Consider the following 24,116-nt stretch of genomic DNA (forward strand, 5'->3'; position numbering starts at 1 on the left):
TGCAACAACACATAAGCCGCACCAACAGCATACGCGGACGGACACCGATCCAATACTCGCACCAAAGTTCAGCACCCAGTGTCTACCGAGTTGAAGCTGCCAACAGTACACCACTCCTCACTATCCTACTCCCTCTTCACCTCACTAACCCATCCCACCTTCTCGTTTACAGATCCACCAGAGCGCCTAGGAACCAATTCCGTTGGTGACTGTGCTCTATATAAGTACCCAAAACATAACATACTTGTAGAGCACCGAATGTCTGCAGGCATCAGGCCGCATAACATAAATCATACAATCGACTGACAAAGCAGAAAAAACACCACACACAAACGGCTGGGCAGTAGTACAAAAGAAAAGGAGCAGAAAAAGCAGAATAGTAGGACAGTACAACTACAGATAAATAGTGATACTGCACCAGTTGGCTACTTAAGTCAAAACAAATCTCAGGGCTGTAGGGGGAACATATCTGTTGTGAGGGTAATATTCTACTCTAGGTCATAGCTGCTCAAATTGACAACGCTGGTCTTCATTTAAATACAAAATAAAATTGACGTCAGGTTTTGGGATCCCACCCCCTAAACGGAGCCCTCCCTCCCTCCTTAAAAGAACCATGAAACCTTGCCCAAAAACAAAAATCAGCGCTCCCGTCTATATTTGTTGGGAACGGTGTAAAGACTCAAATGGTGCTAAAGTGATCTTAAAAAGTGAAGTCCATCTTCTAGCTACTGCATTACATCACCAACCCTGTAACACACACAATTTTAGAACATGTCTCCTTGTACATTGTATTCTCAAATTACATTTTACTCGGAGTGAACAATGGGTTTTTGCGCAGGCCATCGCATAATTACTATTGTGCAATATCAAATGTAGTTCTCATATCAGTACAGATGGTAAACATAAAATAAATGTCAAAAAACACTAGACTTTAAAAGATGATGTAAAAAAATTATATATATTTATATGCATTTAGGCATCATATCTATTTACAATGTGGCTGGGATAAACAGGAGAACTGTGGATACTGTACATTATTTGAATTGGAGTGCAAATGTGATAAAACGAAGGAGAACATTGGAAATGAAACATTTACAAAGCAGACACTTTACACTTCATACATTGTTTCCAGCAAATGAGAAGATTTTCCTTTGTTACAGTATGTGCAACAAAGAGTTAGTCTACAGAATAGGCCAGGTTCAACCCAATGCAAATGGCAGCAGTGCTTCATAACTCCCACAGTACAAGAACAAAGGCAGGGAGGCATGCTTGGAACGGTTGCCCTTCATAACAGAAACTTCTGAGACACTTACTGGCTTTTCCAAAATGTGACTGCCTCTCTCCCAGCCATAGATATAATCCAGATATGTTACCGACATTGCACCACCCATAACTTACTTTCAGAGACAATATAGGGGGGGGGGGGGGGCTGAAGAAAGCCATCTCATGACATTCTTGTTGTTTAAAGTATGGGTGCGAATTCAAGCATTTGAGGGGAAGATTACAATCTACCTATTTAATGTGATAACTAATTTTTTGGGGTATTCAGCGTTCAACTTGGAAAAGTTGACAGCACGTTTCCTGTAGTTCCCAACAAGGAAGGCATTTCAATGCATCTTCGTCACTGACGCTACAAGTGTAAAATCGTAGATCATTCAATCCATTTTAAGGACAACCTTGAGCCCACAATCATCAAGTTCTCTGAACCTGCCTCGTAGAGTGGAAAAATCCTCTGTATCCATGACCCTAAACACGCATATGGATGTGTGTGCGTATATAAATATTACACACACACACTTACTTTCAGGCACTTGCGTTTTCTGTGGAAGAGAGGACCATACAAAACTCACTAAAAACGGGCCTGCTTGTGTTATAAAACAGAAGCCTTTAGAACAGAGAAGTGTTGGGCTTGCTCCAGTAATGAGTATTCAGCGATATCAAGGGGCAATAAAAATAAAAACGATCCCTAAGAAACACTTTTTGTATTCATAGCAAGGTAGACCTTAATGTTTGAAAATGATGTTCGTTAGCAGCTTGAGAAGTGACACAAGTACAAATGAAGGAAGTCTGAATACTTATCCCAAAATCATTACTTTGAAATCACCAGACTGCAACAAAAGCCCAGAGGCCAGTTTTCATTTATCCCCATCTAAGTATTAAAAAATGTGTATTCTCCAAAGACCAGAGCGGTTAAATGAAAACATTTTAGTTGCTGTTGGACGTGAGGTAAGCTAGATCTACAGCTATGCAAGGCAAAAAAGTGTATTAAAAGAACACCTGCAAAATGGAAGACCATCTACTCTGGTGCAAGATGGACCTTCACTGACACTTCACAGAAATATTGACTTATGCGTCAAAAACTGGGGAAGCTGGTGATTCTAACACTTCACTGTTATACCCTGAGGGCCAGATTTACAAAACGTTTTCAATGGGATTGCGCCATTGTAAAATACGTTGGTAAAATCAGGCACTAATAATTTTGAATGTATCCCTTTGAACTGGAGAGAAAATTAAGGAGTTTACCCGAACTTACTCACCATTGTGAGGATCTGTGATAAAATTCTGCAAGCAAGGTGTAGAACATACAAATCCCAGTTTATGTTTCTTGGCCGCCAGTATTTTCTGTGATCATGCATATCATCTTGCAACAATGTATTTAGCAGTTCTGAATGCAGGGAATCGACCTACCACACCACCATCCTTTGCTTTAAAATCACAGTGCTGATGTAAAAAAGAACTTTCTTCTAAACTTTGTCAAAGGAACACTCTATTTTAACGAAGGGCTGGGAGAAATTCCAAAGGAAAAAATAAGTATGCAATGCTCGTGGTAGGGAGTTTGTCCAGTGGTTAAGTTGTTGGCAGTGAGACACAAGCCGAAGTTTGTCCCAGCTTCCTCCCTTGATCAATGAAAACATTGAGCACATTGGGAGGTAGAATATTTGTATTTGGCCTAAGTTGACATGGAAGTTTAAGGTACCTTGCTTGCTACCTTTTTTTATTAAATGAGTAGCTATATTGCAGGCACAATTCAAGTGCTGCTTTCAGACAACTAACTAGGTTTGTGTTACAGACCTTAGCAATACCACTGAAAAATCTGCAATATTACCACTTCGGGCGGAGGGGACAACCAATCGGCATGCTACGAAATGCAGGCTTAATTGGAAAATGTATATGCCTGCATTGCATGCTGGCAACTCCTACCTTGCCACTTCTTTAAAAAACAAAACAAAAAAAACGCTATTAAAAAGGAACGAAGCAGTCTGATCATACAAAGCATTTTCTTCTTTTCGTAAAGGGATTCTCAGAATCAATTTTCAGTACTCATCACCTTGCCGTAATGAAGAAGAACGAAGGACCAAAATTACATGTATTCGGCTGTGGAGAAGGAAGCATGATGCATGGTTAAGAGTTTTTTTTTTTTTTTAAACATTTTCTCACCAGAGTGCCCTGTTTTGTACTCGTGTGGGTCAGTGGCGATAATACACAGCTCTTATGTTGCTCCATTGCACACATATGCCATCCATTCCTCACTTTGTTCTTTGTATTTTGGGACATAGCCTTCTTCCAAGTACGATAATTGAGTACTACACAAGTAGCACTTCTATACAGTGATGCATACTGGCAAATAAGCTTTTATAACAAGGGCTATATAACAAGTTGTGTTCGTCCATTCCCCTCCTGAGGCAAGTGGGTGCATCTAATCTGCCCATTTGCCTCAACATACGGATCACAAACATTTATACACTGTCAATTTTCCTCCAGAGAAATTGAACAAGGTCCCTCTGGTTTACTCGTTTCTTATGCAAATAATGACCGCAAGGGCAATCCAATCTGCTGAATTTCCTAACACTACAAGACCAAGTCATTTCGGCATGCACATTTCTCTGAAGATAATTAGGTGGCTAATCTGGTCTATCCGTTTATGTAGATGGCATTCTTTCCTTTTACCTACCAACTGTGGCAAAGTACATGCTAGCCTCTGTAATGTTTGTGAAACCCAAGGTGCAAACAAGAAAAAGCTAGCAGGTTACTTCATATATTGAGCATGTCCGCAAAAAAGGTACAACCTGCACTGCCTGTAAATCGGCACAGGTACATATGTTGGCAATGCATCAATTTATGCCAATGTGATGCCCAGTTCCACGGATTCATGCATATGTGAAGTTTGTTAGTTCTCACTGCCGTCCAGCATGATATTCACTATTAAATACTTTTTGACTGGAGCATTTTTGTTGAAGGGGCTTTCCCCAAGTAATCCGCAGACGCCAATAACATCTTATTTAGTTTTCAAAACTTGCCCCCCTCAGACATGGTTTGTTCCCAAGTTAAACATATGGTTTAAATAGTGCTGGTGGGATGAAGGTGGTCATTTGACACCTCTAAATAGGGCAATTCCTCACAGGAACTATCCATCCTAATCATAATTTCCCTAGGAGTTTGGACAAGGCATCCATCTACTGCTCATTGTTCATAAAGTACAGCTGAACCACACAAAGGCGCTTAAAATAACATGCCCATCACTTGCCGCATGGCTTGTCTGTCGAATGATCGGCTGGGCTTCTTGCAGAATAAAAAGGTTTGTAACCACCAAGAAGCAATGCTACTATTTGCATTGGGTAGAGTTTGTTCCAACATTTTCAAAATAAAACCCAGGGCTGCAAAAAAAAAAAAAAAAAGAAAAAAGGGCCCTAGTCGGTCAGAAATGTAATATGTTTTGGCAGACACACTAAAAACTAGACAAGCGTTTACACAACAAATGCACCTTTAAGGGAGTACTGGTGACCCGTGATGCATTCCTTATGGACTATCAGGCAGGAAAAATCTTAATCCTGTAACACAAATGAGCCTCAGGCAGAGAACATCAACATGCGTGCATTCTGCATCTACGTCCATTAGTAAGGAGCAGTTGTCAAGAGGAAAAGCTAGTAACATTAAAATACAAACAAAACTAAAAAGGGAGGCTGCATTTAAGTCACGTTTTTGTTCCTTGCAATGTTAAAACTCAGGTAGAAAACATTTAAATTGAATTAAGTTGATCAACCCCTGAATTAGTGAGAGCAGGTTGTATTTTCAACCTGTGCTTGAAATGTCGAACACAGACCGATTTACAGGCCACAAGGTGCCACAGCTCACCAATGCTCTGCTGTTTTACATTTGTTTAGAGCCATTGCTGTTTGTTGTACAAGCCCGGATACACATTGTTTGATCATCAATAGTTCTTCCAGTATATTCGTCAATGTCAGACAAATCATGCCCTTTGAGAATCACAAGCAAGAACATATATATATAAAGAAACTGCTCACATACCAGTCATGTGCAAAATCATAGTGCAGTACATCTCGCTCACCTGTCCTGTATGAAAACAGTATCCAAAAAGGCAGCTGTCAAACCTCGCAGATTTATCTCATGCCTTGTATGGAGTGTTTCCTCTGGAATTATCCATGTACATCAGTTTATTTATAAAGGAGTTCAATAATTTGCCAAAATATTTTGTTTACATTGGGTATTCTACGTGGTTTAGGTTGTTACAGAACAAACATTACAATGCATCACTCTGTTCATGGAACACGTGTACAATATTTTCAATCTTTACAGTACATCGCTTCTCTCCAACACAAGCAGTCTTGTTGGTCATACTTTCTCTCAATCACAGAGTTGGCCCAGGTTAGTTTGGGTCCAGACAGTACCAAACACTGAGAACCTGTGCCAAGCATCTGAAAACCCGCCTCGTTAATGTAGCATTTGGGCTTTTTTGTTTTGCATTGGGTTGTTCAGCAATTCCCAAATCATACCACTGCCATCCAGAGCACCAGCCTTGAAGGTGTATAGTGAACAACAGACAAGTGAATGAGCGCTGAACATAAAACAAACTTCACTCCCACTGACATAAGAAAAGCTGTAATTTTAAGGGTTTCCAACACGGGGTGGACATTTTTAGAGAGAAGTCAAGAGGTTGAACTACAAGCTGTCCATTGTTAGAAGGTGTCTCATTTTTCCCTTTGCATAATATGTAGTGCATGGACTTTAGAATTAGGACAGAACTCGTCAACTGTGCATTCATTCCCTACCACACTGATGAAAATAGGACCTAGCAACGATCATCAGCACACCTGGTTAATCTTCAAATAAATAACTTACAATTGTGGCACTCGTCTGCGGAATTCTACTCAGTACTGTTACCATAGCATGTTCTTTCTGGTGCCAAAAGGGAGTGCCCATCTAAGTACTTTGTTCTGTACTGAATATAAATCTGCTCCTAAACTGCAAAACAGAATATTAACTACATCACGTTCACAACCTATTACGGTAAAAAAAATAAAAAATTCCTAAATCTACTTTGCAGAAGTACAAAAAACCCACTACTGAACAGCTCAGATAAAAGTAGTACACAAACAGCACCACTGTTTAGTGCAGCATGCACAAGCTCACCTTGCCCTAGTCGCAGGTGGAAAAATGGAAATCCACACCAAAACTGAACTGTGTCCAGGTTTACTCTAAAGACGGACATTTTCTAGCTCTGCAATGAATGTGATTTGGTATAGTTCCGAAGAAAGCACGCTGCCTCTGGGGAGGCTGCAACAAAAAAAAAACGTTAAAGTAGAGATTCATGAAGACAAGTTAGGAGTATACCTCAACCCTTGCACAAAATGATAGCGTCTTTTCTCCCAAAGATTACACAGCTTTTTTTGTACACATTTTCCCATCTGACATTGTTACAGTCTGGTGATCACCTGTGGATGTAATTAATTCAGTCTTCTTACTGCTTGCACATTAGAATCATATCTTCCCACAATAAAACAGAATCTAAAAAGGAAACACATGCTACAATAGCAACAGAGAACTGGCACATCACACAAGTTTACACATTGCTTTATCAATTATTTCACTGGAAAAAACCTTGGCTAATTCGTCGTACACTAGATGTCCGACCAGCAATGCTTGGAGACACCTTAGCACGCATTGGATAACTACATCAGCAGGAGGTGTAGCAATCTGCAGGGTTATTTCTGCAGGGTTATTTCTGCCATGCCTGCTCTCCAAAAGGTAACAAACTGCAACATTGGTGAAATTTGAATAAATATGGATTATTAAGCGGCTTTCAACTAGAAAGGATGAGGAAGATTATGGAAGACCATTTCTGGTAAATCTGTTACATGATCGCCCACATCATTTTGTGAACATTTAAACAATTTATTTTGTTTTCATATCAGGCAATAGTTACACTTCAGTGGGTGAGCATATGAGCATATTTGTGAAACCCCACGCGGTGAAGGCCACATCTCCACATACAGTAAACACACACATCCAACAGATACTACTGAATCACACGTTTTACCCTCAGCCTTGCATGAGAGTCTATTCTATGTTGTGCCTCAGAGTATGCTCCAGTTGCACTGCTGTGCCGTGGCCTTCTGCTCTATGCTCCTTGTGCACTATTGCGCAATGAAGACCAGTTTTTGGAAACCTTTGTGACCATATTTAACTAATTCCAAGGAAACCAATGAATTCACATCGTGGGATGGTTGGATTTCTTCATTCATTTTCCAAGCCCAAACAGGAATAGCGCGTTTGGTCAGTTTCAATTGGTTCAGCTTCGAGTTAAGGAGACTTGCTGTCACCCTTATACTACAGGTCAGGTCACAGTTATCAATACTCCACTCAATACGTGTGTGTTTTTTTTTAATGTTTTGTTCATTTCAGGTTATGCTGGGATAAAGACATTTTTGTGTGAATAACATCTTATCTGCAGCAAATTCTGTATTTGCCTAGCTTAACAAGTTGCCAAAGACCCAGAAATATTCTCCAAAATCTTGCTTTGGAATTTCAGAAATCTGAGTACTCTTTTTTGCAAAACAACAATGTGCTTTTTCCATGGATAGTTCCTGGCTTGCAGATGGTAAGGAATTGGTGCAGTCTGGGACGGAGTCTGATGTGCCAAGGACCAGTAAGTTTTCCTCTGCCATAAAGTTAGAGGCAAATGGAATATTCTCCTGTAGCAACAGTTTTGAACATGTTTGGAACCAAGTTGGTAAAAAAGCTTTGCTTTTGGCAGTTATTGCTATCACAACAGCTTTCTTTAAAGTTGGAGATTTCAAAATCATCAGCCCAGGTAGAAAGTCTGGAAAATGATCAGAAGGAATGGTCATCATAGCGCTGTCCAAAAGGCCATACAACTTTTTTTGGTTAACAATGTGCCCAAGAGTTTACAAAGCTAGCTCCATGTGGTACAAGGGCACCACAACAGCTTCTTGTGAGTATTGGGGTATTTCTGCTGAAAAGTGGAGGCCAAGTGATTTCAGCTATTGTATACCTCAAAGAGCATACGTATCAGTTTCTTTTTTTGAGCAAACACCAGATAGTCTCAAGTTTAAGAATACGTTAAAACAAAATTGCACTTTGTTTGTGAGCCTAGTATGAAAAAAGCAATAGCCTTTATAGGAAACCCAACAAATTAGGCTTGGTAAAGTTTTCCTACCAATTCTATACTCACAGAGGGGAAAAAATAGTATAGTTTTCAGAAAGAAAAGTTACTTTCTTTAAAAATTGCAAATTAAAAAAAGATGCAAAACAGATTGTTTTGCCTTCCCTGTGGTTGGGAGCCAAACCGATGGCAATCAGGAGCCACTATTTCATATAACTAAGTGGATTTCATAGTTATTCGGTCTTTAAAAGCTGCAGAAATTATACATTCTTCTGCAACAAGAATAGCAGAAATAGTAAATGATACAGAGAGGGAAGGATTTGTAAATTGTTATTTTGTTACCAAATGAATGGCAGCTTCAGTTTCGACATCACTGCAGAGAACGTTTCCCCAACCAGTTGAGCTGGCACATAAAAGCCATATGCAAGGTTTCATAATATAGTACAGCTAAAACCGTAGCAGAACATGTTACCAGTTCTTCGGAAGTTCTTCCCAATAACAGATACATTTGTGATCCATCAAGCACATAGCTGAAAGACAAAAATATGCTAGACACCTTCAGTCTTGTTTTTAAATTACAATAAACATATAAAACACGCCACTGCTTTCAAACCCAACCCAGCTCTTTCATATTTTATCAGTATTGGCTTGGTATCAGCAGTTAACTTTGTGCATTCGCAATGTACCATTATCCTGGTTAGCAATAGAAACTTTTTTATGGCCTTCTACCCCACAGAACTACACTCATCTGCTGGCCACTAAAACCTAAAACTCTTCTGTAAAATGCTGCTTGCCCCACAGAACCATAAAAATACGATTGTAATGCATAAGTCAAGAGCAGCAGCTCATTCTGGCTCTCAACGAACATCAGCTGCAGCTCTCCTCACTGGCAAATATCTGCTCCCACGGACCCTCCATAAACATCAACTATGCCAGAACGTCACTGAACATTCAACACAGACTGGACCTCAAACGCTCAGCTGGGCTGCACTTCGCTGAACGCCCAATGATCTGCCCTTGCTGCAGGTACACTGTCACTGGGCCACAATGAATGTCAGCTCAGGCAGGCCCTCAAACTGCAGATCAAGCAGGCATTCACTGGCCATCAGCTCAACCTGGTCAGTTAAAGGTTACACTCGCTGAAGAACTTCAACTCTAGCTGCACCCATTTAGAGCCAGAATGTTTTCAAACTTGTTGCCATGAGTTAATCATATGACAAGGCTGCACATTTGGAAACATAAGGATTCGTCAAACATGTTGACCAATTGTAAAAAAAAAAAAAATCTTGAGTACACGACATCCTGTTTGCTTAAAGTACGGTAAGTGTTGAAATAAGTGAAATCCGCCCATCCTAGCGCTAGGATATGCTGAAGTTCAACAGGTGTGTTTGGGCGTGCGAAGGTCGCACATTACCCCGCCAACTTGCTGGTTACAAGAGAGGACTTTCGTTGTGGAAGATCCTGCGGGGTTGGGATGTGGTCGCCTGTCACTAGGTTCTTGTCTTGCCCCGCGTTTGGCAGCTGCTTGTTCTTCATCTTGGCCTTCGCCATATTGTAATCGCCGGAATCAAAATACTTCTGCTGTAAAAGATGGGCAGAGGAAAGGCTAGTTTACCGTATAAACAACCAAATAAGGAACAGCACAAACAGCATTAAAGTTAAATTACATTGTGCAGGTCATCATGGGTAAGACTTGGGAGAGTGGGGGTTTGGAGGGATGGGAGGTAGAAAAACAAAATCGGAATAAATCCCAAATGACAGGCTTTAATGTGTAATAATTATCCAAACGCCCAATGATGAAACCACTTAGGTTGATGGCTTACCTTGTATCCTTGCAGAAACTGGATACCAATACAGGGTTCGAATTTGAGGAGAGCTGGGAGCTATCTAGCTACTGCTTGCAGCCTAGAAGTGACTGGTTAGCGTGTCACCAACAGCAACCAGGAGCTACTTTCGGCTCCCCAGGACGACTGATGCCGAAGACCTAGGTGAATTTAACTGTGGGTTTGGGGCAACCTATAAATATCAGGACACATCTACTTCACATTTAAAGATTAAAGGGTAATAATAAATGGAAAACATGATACAAGTTAGATATGTGGAACGCTATGTACTAGCTCCTCGTTCCCCATTGGTAGCTCCTGGTCACTGGTTAAATGAGGGATACCCAAAAGCTGCTTTTAGCTCCTGTTTTTACAAACTTAATTTCGAACCCTGCAACATCATTTAATTGTTCACGTTTGAGATGGTTTGTAAATTATTCCTTGATACTCATACATACGATGTGTAGCAGGGTGGACTTCAACCATCATTGACCCTAGGTACAAACTACCATGCCAATCTGCTCCCCCATACCCAATTGAGGAAACAATAGGAATTGGAAAAACGTTCTCCACTCTACAGATGAGTGGGGTTTGTAAAACTGATATTTAGGTTGGTCACTTACCTGGGATACTAGCAGTCCTTAATCCCACCCCCTTCTGTCAAAATAGATTGCCATGTATTTGTTTTTGTTGCCAATGCCATGATGAAGACACAAGTGGGTTCACAAAGGTTTGAAAATATGTTGAAACATTTTTAAACCCACCATACATAACTTTCTTGGTGTTGTGAAAAAAATGGTCAAATGCTCCACCCAGAAGCCGGTCAGGACAATACTGCACTAATGATCCCTAATAGGGCTGAAACAAGGTATGCAGTTGTCCTGGCAGATTTGACAATGTCTGTATTGGGTTGATTAAGCTATGTATAAAGTAGTACTGCCCTCTTAAACAAACACAATTTCCTGGAGAAAAAGGGTTGCATTTGAGCTAATTTGCATATTCACAATGCCTTGCTCTTGTGGCTCAGAACTGGAGGTGAACCTCTTGCGATGGCTACTAGGGGCGCTCTGCAGTGTGTGACTTGGCTGCAATGGATTTTCTCCATTTTCACATTTCAGGTGAAAGTTTTTTTTCCAAACCTTTTAAAAACTAGATTTTTGCAGTTTCCTTTTCTGCTTTTGAACCGTGGATTATAAATTAAAGTAATGTCTTTTTTTTTTAACCACACTGACTTTTTAAGGGTTTTATGAAGGAGCACTAGTGTAGTCCGAGACGTTTCTGGTGTCTGTTTTGGAATGCATATTACATGGCCTGCGGTAGCAGCCGTGCAGTTGCTCAACTCAGAATAAGCATTTGTTTTGGGCAGCTTATAACTTCAACCCCCCCGCCCCCCTGGACAAACCTGCACTAAACTTTGCAAAAGAAGCATATGGACTCCTCAGAATGATTCTGCAAAGTTTGGTGTGGCAAAAAGTAGTAAAAAAAACAACGTTTGTGATATCTGGGTCCGGTCCGCAGACTCACTCCCCTATTCGGTCCGCGGAAACCACCCTGGACCAATCAGGGCCCGGTGTGAGGTTTATGGACATCAGACGCACCTACTGATTGGATGGCGAGAAGCATGAGGTGCGTCATATTTTTTTAATATGTCACCATGTTGGATCTGTGGACATCCATACCCATTTCGTCCACCTAGCTCACCCAATGTCTCCCCCCCCCATTTCTAGTGTTATGTTAATGATACACAGGTTTCCTTAAACCTCCCTGAACTAATTTGTTATCCTTGTTTTTTATCTGTAATTGTCTGTTCGCCATTGAGGCATTGTGTGCGGCTAACCATCTGCGTCTCAATGCCAGTAAGACAGAGATCTTTCTTACTGCAACACCTGTGCCCCGTTTTTCTCATACCGTCTGGCCGCTGTCTTTGGGCCCTCTACTCTCACCATCCTCTGAGGCCAAGAACCTTGGGGTCATCTTTAAATCCTCTCTCGCCTTACACTTCAGAGTTTGTACAGAAATCCCATGATTTCAGCTTGACGACCTTACAGGCATTATATTATTCCTCACCATCCCCCAGAAGTTGAACGTCTGTTGAGCCCTAGTCCTGTGTAGGCTGGACTACTGCAACAGACTCTTCCTTAACCTCCCCCTTTGTTATCTATGCCCCATTTGGCTAATCTAGAATAGGGCTGCACGACTTATCCTTGGCCTCAAGCCCAGGGATTATATCGCTGCAGCCCTAAAACGTGTGCATCGGCTCCTGCTAATGGCAAGGTCTACAATATGTCAAAGTTGGTTTCCTTAAATACTGCCCTGCTAGAGCCCTTCGCTGCTGTAACTCCAATACTGTGCTTGAAAAACGCTTATTGAAACCGAGAGCAGGAGGCAAGCGTCTTTCTTCGACTGGTGCCTGTCTTTGGAACAGCCTTCCTGCTCCTCGTATACTTCAACTGGACTTCCATATGTTCTGTGAACTTATGGAAAAAAAACTCTGCTTTTGTGTTCCTATTTTACTTACTCCATTCCCTGCTAACTCCTACCATTGAGACTGGTCCCTTATGAACCTCACAGGTTCCAAGGCCCTATATCTAGTTGACACCAGTACACACCATCTTCCTCCCACCATGGTGGTCAAGAACTGCCACACCCAGGATTATATCTGGGTGCTAGAGGTAGTTATTTCCTCTATTTCATCTTCCTGATCCTCTTGATGGTTTTCTGAACGTTTGCACTTATTCCATTGTGTAGGCCATGCAGCTGGTGGTGGTGGTGGCGGCGGCGACTCCTGGGGAGAAGGGGTGGCAAAAACTGATCCCATTTTTGAAAATAAATAGCAGTTCTGTTAATATTCTTCCAAGAATGTCCCCTGTGCTAGACTGCAAATGGATAATCAGTAAAAATAGGTCTAGGAGCGGTGCTAGGGTAAATTCTGAACTTGAAACTTCATGCGTTAGCTAAAGTTGTTTGCGAAGCGCCAATATGATCGCGGACGCGTTCATGTGGCCATGACGTCAGACTTTCGCGAACATCGCCGAACACAAAAACCATTGGAAAAAGTTGCAAAAAGTTTGTAGAAGTGTTTTAAATGTTGGTATCAAGTGGGGAATGGCACAGTTTTAGAGGTCAAACTTTCTACATGGGCCGAAAATAATGTTATATTGAAGATAAGTACGATATTAGAAGTTGTAGCAAATTAGAGTGCACCGGTAAAAACCCATGAACTTAAAAAAGTTGTTAAAGGGACGTTATGGTTACAGGTAAAACCGAAAACCCCCAGAAATTCGCCAGTTATGGTAAGCTAGGCAACCATAACTCACGCCACCACTGTGCACTGCTAAGACTAACACCCATGACAAAGATGACATCACAAATGTCATTGATGGCATCACTGCTGACATCACATATCTAGGGAACTTGTTTTTGTTCACTAACATTTAGGCCAGGTGTTTTTGTCACGGACAGTCAGAATATGAAAATTAAAAAGGTGGCCACTGTATATTTTAAAACACTACCAGGCCAGTGGCCACTGTATATGTCTTTCAGGCGCACTAGCCAACTAGCCACGGCCTCCAGCCCTGGTCAGTTAGCACGGCCTTCATGATCACTGACCAGGGCCATATTGCACCCTTTGACTTGTTGCCCCCCAATAGGTTACACTCCAGACCCCACTGTAAAATTCCACTGTATTAATCAACATTTTTTAAACTCTTCCCCGACCCCCATAACCACAGTTATTTTCAGCAATTAACTACAAATAATCCTGACTGTTTCAAAAACCTTTGCGTTTTACAAGCGACACACTTTCTAAAATAACCTTGAATATGCCAAAAATAACCTTGAATTGCAAAAACGTTAGCTCTGAACTTGGTCCCCAGGCTTCACCACAACGCCCCAATTTCACATGGTGTTCTCTTTCCCACGTCCCACTTCTAGCCTGATGCCATTTCATCCCTTTTCCTCCTACAAAGGGCATTTTTAACTTTTCATATAACCTCAAATATTACCCCTAATATTCACGAATCCCTTACACATCGGGGAGAAAAAAGATGGCAGCTTTCTCATTTCTATAAAGCCTTGATGATGCAAAGCACCATGGGAGAGATCTTATAATTTTAGGAGAAGGAGACCCCTTGTCTCTGTGAAATATTAGTTTAAAGTACTGGATGCAAGAACCCTAAACCCCCCCCCCCCATCCCCCCCAGGAGCGCAACGCTTCATGGAAAAGTAGTTTAACTGGTCCAATTCTGTCCAGCGGTTTTCACTGTGCGTTCTGGCAAAAATTGTCTTTTATCTTTGGGAAAATTAATGGAGACTAGGCCAAGATATTTCATTGCATCTTAACTCTGATATTTCCCAAAATCTCCTTTCTGGGGGTGAGGGTCTGTGCACAATTCATTACAGTTAAACACAAGATTGCAGAATCTGGTTTGGAGGAGATACCAAGCAGCGAGAACGCCATCAGGTTAGATGTTTGAGATATGGATACAGCCAACCCTGTTTTGGGGATGGCGCAGCGAGATCATCCACTAGAAGTTCGATGTATTTCGTGACAGGATGCTCCATAGTAATCCATCTTTATGGCAGGACTTGTTGGGGCAGTAAAAGAAACCCACAACAGACCATCTGGTAAAAGTATCGCTTTTCAAATGATTTGCTGCACTATCCCGCCATTGGCCAATAAGCAAGGATCATAGCACGACAAGAATGTAGATGTTGGGGCAGAATTACATTTTTGAGGGTTCTGCTGTCCCATTTTTGGAGTCCCCTAAACACATTCCCCCTCCACTTCGTACACCACCACCCCGGGATTTCATGAATTTATGTGGCGACAGGGACTTCCGCTTAAATTCCTCTGCCACGGCAATCCTTTTGACCATGCTGTCCTATGGTAGCCCATACAGCTTCCAGGAAAGGGATGAACCACATGTTGGCACTAGTGCGTTTAGGTCACTTTGGGGGTGCGAATGCATTTTCTTAGTCCTGTTCTCAGCTATGGTTTGGGGAAACAGCTAGGCACGTCTAAAATGGCAGATGAAACATGGCCGACTCTGAGCCCAGCCATGCTCCTTTTATAGTGGTATGGGTTGGTGTAGACTGGTCCATGGCCCCAGCAAGCCCAAAGCAATAAGGGTAGACCTGAGCGTTTGGCAGTCTATTTGCCAAAACCTTTTTATCAGCCTTGTGTGATTGGAGGGAGGTCTTAGACTACAAGTGAAGGTCTAGGTTAGACCCTGGGCTTTCCTGATGTCTGCTGGCATATTTCCGGTTAATTTACCTGCATTTCTGAAAGACATTGTCACAAAGCTGTGCTGCTGAATTTTTAGGACCAGGCCAGGGTTGGCCATACTGGCTGGGCCTCGTGTCCTGTACCTTGCACCAGGTTCATCTTTGGCTGCTGGACATCCTTTCTAGGTTGTTCCTCATTTTCATCTATGTTTTCATTGAACGCGCTGGATGTCCCGTGCTGGGACTGTTTGAGCCTTTTTCCAATGTGTTACCATTTTAGCCTCATGGTTCTAGCGCCTTAAGGTATGAAGTTCATCAAGAAGCGCAGGAGGGCACCATTATTCCGTCTCTGCTCTTCGTCTGGGCCATCTTTGGTTGCATCCACTGTTTCCCCCGCCATGGGACCATTTTCTGCCGTCTGGCTGCTCAGTGTTGCCCTTTGAGCTAGATACGCTTGGTCAAGCTCCTATCCCTTCTTAGATGTTGCTCCTATCGCTGGTGGCTCACCCTCCTGAGAAGGCATATTCTTTTTGATTGGCAATCAAAATGAATACGACATTGGCAATGTCATGGCTGATCTAGGATGCAAGTGCCTGTGTCCCTAAGTCGCACTGCAAGGGAAGCTCTGCACTGACAGATTTGTTGTACTGTTCCGGAGCGAAGTCCACCAAAACTGTCAGAGTACTTATACCTTCATTTGTTGGACTTCAGAAACAGGGGTACCCTGGGTCCTGTGGTGGTGGGATTCTGCAGGTCCAAGTTTGCTATTGGTTTACACTGGCCCGAATCATGACTTGCTGCCTTCCTAGGTGTTATGGGTCTTGTACCTGGGACTAAAGTTCTTCAAGAAGGTGTGAGGGTGGGGGGTGAAACAGGGTTCTTCGAAAGGCCTCTGGGTTTGGTTGCACCACCTTTTTCCACACCTGTAGGGAAAAACACAGACTTACCCGACTTTATTCTAAACCGCAGTTCTGTCTGCTGGATTTACCACTCGATTGCTATGGGTTACTTTGCACAACTTTTCAACTCCACCCAAGTGACTTTGGAAGGTATTCACCTAAACATTAACATGTTATTGGGGCAATGTAGTTTTATACAACTGTATTGTAGCTTGCATCACAAATTTACTATACATTTTTAAGACTAGTTTAGACTCCTGCCTACTGAAATGTACTACATTTCTTTGTATAACTGCTGGTTACTTTTGTTTCAAATTTCTAGGAATGTAATAAGAGCGTATGGGTCTGGTATTGTGGGCCTCATTTCATCCTAACCTCTGGTGACTCTGGACATTGCTGGCAACGTGGTAACCCTGTTGCATCGATTTTTGTTATAAGTGTGTGTATGGTGTACATTTGTGTAATCAGTTCTGTATTAGAGTATTGAGACATTATTCTGAATATTCATGCGTTGGCGTTTGGGTACTGACCATGACTCTGTAAACGTGTTACTGTTATTTACGGTGCCCTTTTTATCCACACTCATTAACCTTCTATGTTCTGTGTATACCACCGGGCATTTAGATTGAGAGTGGGCAGTGTCACCCATGTCCCTTTATGGTTTATCTGTAAGGTCAAACAAGTACAATAGCCTATATGTGATCAAAGTGAATATTTGAGTATACCAGTGTAGTATATTATCTGGAGGTACTTTGTGTATTATCCGGAGGTACTTCTTGGAACTAACTGTACTTCACTACCAGCCTTCCTCCTTTCGCGAGTTCCTGCTCTGCCAAAGTTACCACTTTGAAGAGTTTGTTCTAACCTTTGTCTGGAATCCCAGCTTCACCTTCAGGTTAAATGATTTTACACCCTTTACGAGAGGGCTGAGAAAAAAACTCCCTCACAGAGCACCCAACTGGACACTTCCAATGATAGTGGAGAATAGTCTGAGCAAATCCTGCTGCAGGCAGAAACAACTTTTCTATCTCAATCAGCGATGACTTCTAGAGGCTGTCTGTGCCACATTGAGGTTGCTGCAAGTAGCTAATAAAATAGCATCAAGGGAAATAAAGAGCAATGAGGCAGGAGAAGGTTCGGAATTTCGAAGAGAAATCAAGGAAGCAGGGCCATCAACAGTCAGAAATTAGAGCACAGCACAAGAACTTATTATTATTTAAGAGGTACTAATATAGAACTAATCCCAGGCTTACCCGGCATTGCTCGCAGGCAGACAATTCCTGCTCCCTTCCTCAATATCCCTAATGGATAGGTTTTCCTTGCAGAGACTAGCTCTCAGGGGAAGAGTTGGAGATTGAGGGGATGGGCTAGGGAGTCATGCAAATGCCAGGGACTCCTCTCATCATTTCTCTGTTCTTCTCTGAGGAAAAGGTCATTAGGAATCTGGAGAGGATACCGCCCGTTGCGTGGCACGGCACAAAAAAACAAATGAGCACACTTTTGGTTATTCGCAAAAAAAGAGCTCCGGTCAACAGGAAATCTTGGTAATCCAAGGTACACAATGCCATTTTATTTCAATGACATTCATACATTTAAGTTTCCATGGCGCATACAAGCTGGCACTGAATGCTGATACACTGTACTTCTGATATAGTTGCAGATCGGTTAGACTAAGAAAATCAAATCTGCAATCTGTCCCATGAGATTTGAATCAAATTCGAGCTAGTCGGCACCAAACTCAAGCATGCCACGAAAATCATTTTAAGCAGATGTGGATTGAGTTTAGTTATTAAAAGACAAGCACGGTGAGAGGAATTTCCCTCATCATCAGATGGTGGGGGTGTGGGGGGGGGGGGGTGTAGTTAAGCATTGTTCCGATTAGGTCATCTTCTAATGTGCACCCTATAAACAAATCATCTATAGGCACCGCTGTCAGGAAACAAACCTTTAGAGCACTGGACTTTTAGGCTTGTTACACCCTTCCCCCCACCCCGAGCAAAATGTGGGCAGGCCGGACCACTCCAAAAATGCCAAATGGACAGTAAGTCCAAATGGCTATGAACGAGTGCCATAACCAAGCCCTATTCCCAGTATAGTCCCTGGGCTCCCCACCTGCTCCTATCACAGTCTCTGGGCTCCAACATCCCACTCCTACCCAGTCCATGGGTTCTCCCCACCACAGACCCTGGGCTCTCCCCACGCTGCTCCCACCAATATCCCATGGCTCCCGGCCATCCTGCTCCCAGCACAGTCCCTGGGCTCCCCCACCTTGCTCCGAGCACAGTCCCAGCGGTGGCTGGTGAATTCTTTAAGTGGAGGGGCATAAATATTTCCCCAGATAGGGGATTGTGATCAAGTGTAGCGAGGGAGCCCGAACCAATAAAGGGGGCTCTGGGGATTCCTCCTCCCCTCCAGGAATATTTTGAAACTAATGGGTTAAAATGTTGCACTTTATTGCATACTTTAAAAAACATTGGATAAAAAGCCAAACAGTTTGCAATTGGCACTGGGGGTGGGTACAAGGGGCAGGCATGACATTTATTTACTGGACATCTATGATAGTAAAAAGATGCCACCCTCCCCCCACAGTGCTTTACACAATGATGTGTATGCAAGGCGATGTGGGGGCCCAGGAGGAAAGCATGGTATTTCTGACTGGACATCACAGTACCAAAACATCTGTGTCCTCTGGGCTCCACAGCACCTAAGAAGGAGAGCTGATTTTGGCAGGTGGGTAGGGGGATTATGCAACAAAGTCATTTTGGAAATGCCTTTTTTGTACAAACCTCTCCAATTCCCACCCCTCCCTCCCACCACCGCCCCACCTCACCTCACCTCACCAAAATCAGCTCCACGGAACCACACACAAAAAAAAATGTATTGCACATACATCTCCTCCTCCCCGGAAGTTTCGTCCCCAGTGCTCCAGCTCCTGCATTATGAACAGGAATCGGGAAGCAAGAGCGGAAGTGGCTGCTGCTCCTCCAGGCTTCTCTATCCGTATGTGCGAGGCGGCACAGGAGCTCAACCTCCCACATACAGACATGCAGTTCCCCAGCCAGCATTTCCAATGATCTAGGCTCAGTGTGCGGCTGGGCAACTGAAATGTCAAAGGGAAACTATGTTTCCCTTTGACAGTTCAGCCAGCCCAGGAGCACTCCATCAGCTGGAAAAAGCAGCAGAGGGAGTGCTCAGTGTTTCACTTGGCTGGCTCCTCAGCCCTCCCATAATGGGTGAGGGGGCCACTGGATCAATGCCTCCTCGGCCATTATGGATGAGCCACCAGGCGTGGACTAGTCTATAGGGCAATGCCCGAACCAAAAAGGCTAGTATGGGCCAATTTTTGTTGTTCGAAATGGGTCTGTTTTGTTGCCAACTTGGGCCATTTTCATGAGTTACTTCTCTATGCAGCTAGTAGTTTTGACTATTGTTGCTGAATAAATATTCTTTAAATACCACAATTTGCTTACATTTTAACAAAAAACATCCCCTTGGGTACTGTTCAAACAGTCTGTCACTAAAGGAATGAACTGCCATTTGCTACTGTGGGACACTTTCATTGGTGCCCGAGAGTTTTATGCTCAGTCTGACCCTGTGAGCCACCGCTGCCCATTTCTCCAAAGTATTTTACAGTGGAGTCACGCGCCCCGCAGTTTAAAGACCTCTGCCTTAGAGCAACGTGTGGATGCAAATGTAATTCTTATATGATCAGACGAAATCACATGACCCCATTTATGCTACTTGCGTTGCCTTTTCTCCCACTATTTACAGTAAGCCATCTGAAGTATTGTCCTTTTTCCAGCTAAAAAGGATAGACTATTGCAATGGTCTATTGTTATTACAGCAGTTTTCTGTGTACCCTCTCTTATACTTGATGTACTAGTGACTGTGCACAATGACCGATGTACACAGGGACTATTGACATACTCTGGTTTGTAAATAGGAGTGCTATGTACTAATATGACCACAAAAAAAATCCCTCCTACATAACAGTTAAAACATGGAGGTCTTTATTCGATAAATAACGTAGGGTGATTTAATGTTGATGTCTCGTTTGTATGTACACACTATTGTATTGCAAACCATTCTTTCTGTATTTCCAATTATCTATTTAAAAGAATGTCTTAACCTTTTGTAATTCATCATCGATGCTATCCATATTTGCTATTGAATGTGTATAATGTTTGGATCACCATTAGAAGTATTCTTGCTAAAGACAAAACACAGCACCTGCCCCCATCACGATTGACCCAAGTATGAAACTTATCAGATCTAACCCAAACATGTTAACGCAGTTTGAATTCATCATCACATTCAGCCATTCTCCTTGATGGTGAGCCATATGATTGCGTGGCCATTACAGACAAAACTCCTCCATCTTAGGCAAGACCTGTTTGACACTCATTGCAAAATGCAGACTAAATATACTTTGTTGATGTATCTGCAGTTTGTTAAACCCAAGTAGTTGAGAACGGTAGACTACCCAATGTATACTGAGCAGCAGTAGCAACTAGTGGCACGGACACATACATGCAGGTAAGCTAGCAGAATGTTTATTTTTATTAATCTATAAAGCGCACCATAGCCCGTGGGCATCGAGGCGCTGTTAGAGAGTACAGTAGAATGCTTGCAAAATTTTGGGTACGGGTTATGCATAGTTACATGGGAACAGGAGGGGGGCGGGGGGGCAGCAAAGCGGACATATACATGGTTTTAGGTGAACAACCAAGTTTTGAGAGCTTTACAGAACGTGTAGTGAGAGGGTTCCGCTCCGAGAAGTTGGCAGGGAGTTCCAAAGTATGAGTGAAATAAAAGGGGAGCTAGCCCCACCTGCTTTGGCACGGTGACTTGCAGCATGAGACGATGGGAGTAGGGTGTTCTGGTGGGTTTGGATGAGCTTGCCTTAGTTACATTGTTGGCGAGGTAGGGTGGGCTGTGTTGGCAATGCACTTGTGAGTGATGGCTAGCGTTAAAGTATGGGTTCTCTGATGGGGAGCCAGTGGGCACTACGCCTTGCTGCGCTTATATGATCCTTTTTGAGAATGGTGAGGGCAGCTCCGAGTACATTATTCTGGACATTACAGTAGTCCATTTTTGACCCAATGATGGCTCTGGCAATAGTGAGGCAGTTCAGTGGGCAGGTATGGTTTTGCTGCATTAAGTAGTTTGGTTGCGTAGGCAGCAGAGGATATGTGATGGAGCTAACCTCACGGGACATAAAGAGGGTGGCGTCTAGGTGGACTCCTAAGGTTTTGACTGATGAGGATACAGCGATAAGTATGGTGAATGCAGTGCATTGGCTGTTGGTTTTGAGGATTTCTTGAGGTCCAACAAGTAGGATTTCGGTTTCGTCTCCATTGAGGCACAGCCAGTTGTCAGCCATCCAGGCCTGAATGGTAGGTGTATTGAGGGTATGGGTGTCGTAGTTATCGGTGGGAGGGGGGGGCTCAGGGAGGGGGAGGTGGTGGGGATTTAGTACTTGTGTGTCATCGGCATAGTTGGTGTAGGCTATGTCGTGGGGTCAAGGATGTTGAACAGAGGTCTTGTGAAGATGGTGTTAAGTGTGGGGGGGATGAACGAACCCTGTGATACGCTGCAGTGGATGGTGGCTGGGTAAGGCACAGGCCTGTTCTGAAAGAAACTCTCATTGCTCTTCCTTCTAGGAATGCGGCGATCCAGGCTGTGGCATTCAGTGAGAAGTGGGCAGAGGTAGTGAGGTGGTGGCAGAGAGTGTTGTGGTCCACCAAGTCAAAAGCAGCTAAAAAGTCTAGGAGTAGGAGAAGGGCCGGCTTACCCAAGTCCCTAATTTCGTCCAGCTGGTTTTTTCAATCAAGTAGTGCTGATTCCATGCCATGACCAGGTGGTCGAAAAAGCCAATTGTCGTAATCCTAGAATACGGTTAGTTTCGAGGAGTGTTGGACCTTTAGATAAGCTCTCTTGTCTAGAATGTTTAAGAAGGGGACAATTGTGATAGGCCTGTAGTTGTTGGGTGCAGTGGGGTCGAGAGAAGTTTTTTTTTTTGTGTTAATCTTGCCCCTACTCGTGCTTCCATAAGCTGTGAGGGGACAAGTCCTGAGGCAAATGTGACATTTATAAAGGCGGTGAAAGGGGAATGGTGGCTGCACATGCCTTAATAGTGGGTGGGCGGAATCCCTTTGCATTTTGAAAGTTTGAGGTTTTTCAATAGGCTAAGGACTTCAGGTTCAGAGACTTCTCTGAAAGTGAAAAGGGAGGGCATGGGGGTGGCGAGTTTGCTGTGTAGGTGGTCTATTTTTTTTTTTTAGCATGGCTGATTGGATGTTGGCACACCAGGCTTCATCTTTGGTTAATCATTGTGAAGGGGAACTGGAGCCTCAAGTTCCCTAAAGATAGCGAAGATTTCCCAGGTGTCCGATTTTGCTTTGGCAATCCTGGTGTTGAAGGAGGCGGCTTTGGCTAAGGAGATGTGTTTTTTTTGTTGTATTTGGCTGAAAGCTTGCTGAATTCTAGTTTCAGGGATTCAGATTTTTTTTTATTTTTGGCCAGGCGTTTGAGGGCGATAGGTTTACTGTTTCGCAATGCAAGTAGCTCTCGGGTATACCATGAGTTTGAGTGTCTGATGGGCTTCACTCTACGTGCTACTAGAGGGGCTCTAGCGTGGACTGCTTAGGTTAGTGTGGAGTTGTATAAGTCAGCGAAGACTTTGGGGTCCTTGGGGAATGGTGGTCTGAGTAGGGGTACTTCTAGGAATGGAAGAAGATTGTCTTTAGTTAGTTTGCGTGTGCTACGTGCAAGAGCATGAGGTAAGGGGGTGGTGACTTGTTTATGTTTCTGGGTTGGGGGGGATGGAGAAGAAGTTATTGTGATGCTCTGTCCATGGCCAGGGATCATTGGAACTTATGGACGGTGATCAGTTAAGATCAGCAATCCAATCCAGGGTGCAGCCTTTGAGGTGGGTGGGGTTGGCGACACATTGTGAAAATCCAAGTGTTTCTAGGGCCGTGGTGGGTTTATCGGCTTGTAGGTGTGCTGGATCATTGAGGCCTAGGTGCATGTCCCCTAACAGGATGATTTGTGAGGATATCTTAATGTTGTCCTCAAGGAGATGGAGGAGGTGATCATGGAAACTTGTTGTGGTACCTGGTGGAAGGTAGACAATGTGGAATATGATGGTGCAGGTGGGGGAGGTGGAAAGTTTGAGGGAAAGGATGTTGCTGTATGAGCGAGGTATTGAGCGGTCTGAAGGGCAGGGACTCATGCGGGCCACTCCTCCCCCTCTAGTATTCGGGCAGTCCTGTCGGTAGATGGTGTAGCCTGATGGGAGGGCTAAGTATAAGACTGGTCCGGAAGCTTTGTGGAGCCATGTCTCCGAGATGGCTAGGGAATGCAACACAATGATCACACAAACAAGATTTTGGACAGTTGTGGAAGCAAAGCAGCTTACAAATTCAGGTTCCCAGTTTAAAAAAAAAAAAAAAAAAAAAACGATATGTAGCAGGCTCTTTTAGACACCACATTAAGTTCCATAGTCTGCAGGCAATCATGAAGTACACCGCACACAAACCGGTTAAGAACGAGATTACACGTGGGTACGGGTTACCAGATGCTACTGCTAAACATGCTTCAGTATCCGATTCTCCGGCTGTATATATACAAACTAAAAACAAAGAGTAAGACACAAACTCCTCTATTCATGGCACTAGAGGAATTTCAGGCATCCAAGACGCAGCCAAAGAATGAGAAAAAGACTCTTGGTCACAAAGAAGT

The 24,116-nt window shown here is 43.2% G+C and overlaps 1 protein-coding gene across 2 annotated transcripts in view; it reads right to left on the reverse strand.

Moving 5' to 3' along the window:
- Positions 1-939: 939 nt before the first annotated feature.
- Positions 940-24,116, reverse strand: part of ENSA (endosulfine alpha) — a 154,674-nt gene continuing 131,497 nt past the window's right edge. The window contains exon 3 of one of the 2 annotated variants that reach the window (XM_069649735.1): positions 940-10,000. In XM_069649735.1, coding sequence (XP_069505836.1) covers positions 9,833-10,000 — 168 coding nt within the window. In that variant the 3' untranslated portion in view covers positions 940-9,832. Of the gene's footprint in view, positions 10,004-24,116 lie in introns of both variants that reach the window. The other variant, XM_069649734.1, reaches the window with a different exon arrangement.

Source organism: Ambystoma mexicanum, chromosome 1p, assembly GCF_040938575.1.
Source record: "Ambystoma mexicanum isolate Mex_15411 chromosome 1p, UKY_AmexF1_1, whole genome shotgun sequence".
In the NCBI taxonomy this organism is placed as follows: domain Eukaryota; kingdom Metazoa; phylum Chordata; class Amphibia; order Caudata; family Ambystomatidae; genus Ambystoma; species Ambystoma mexicanum.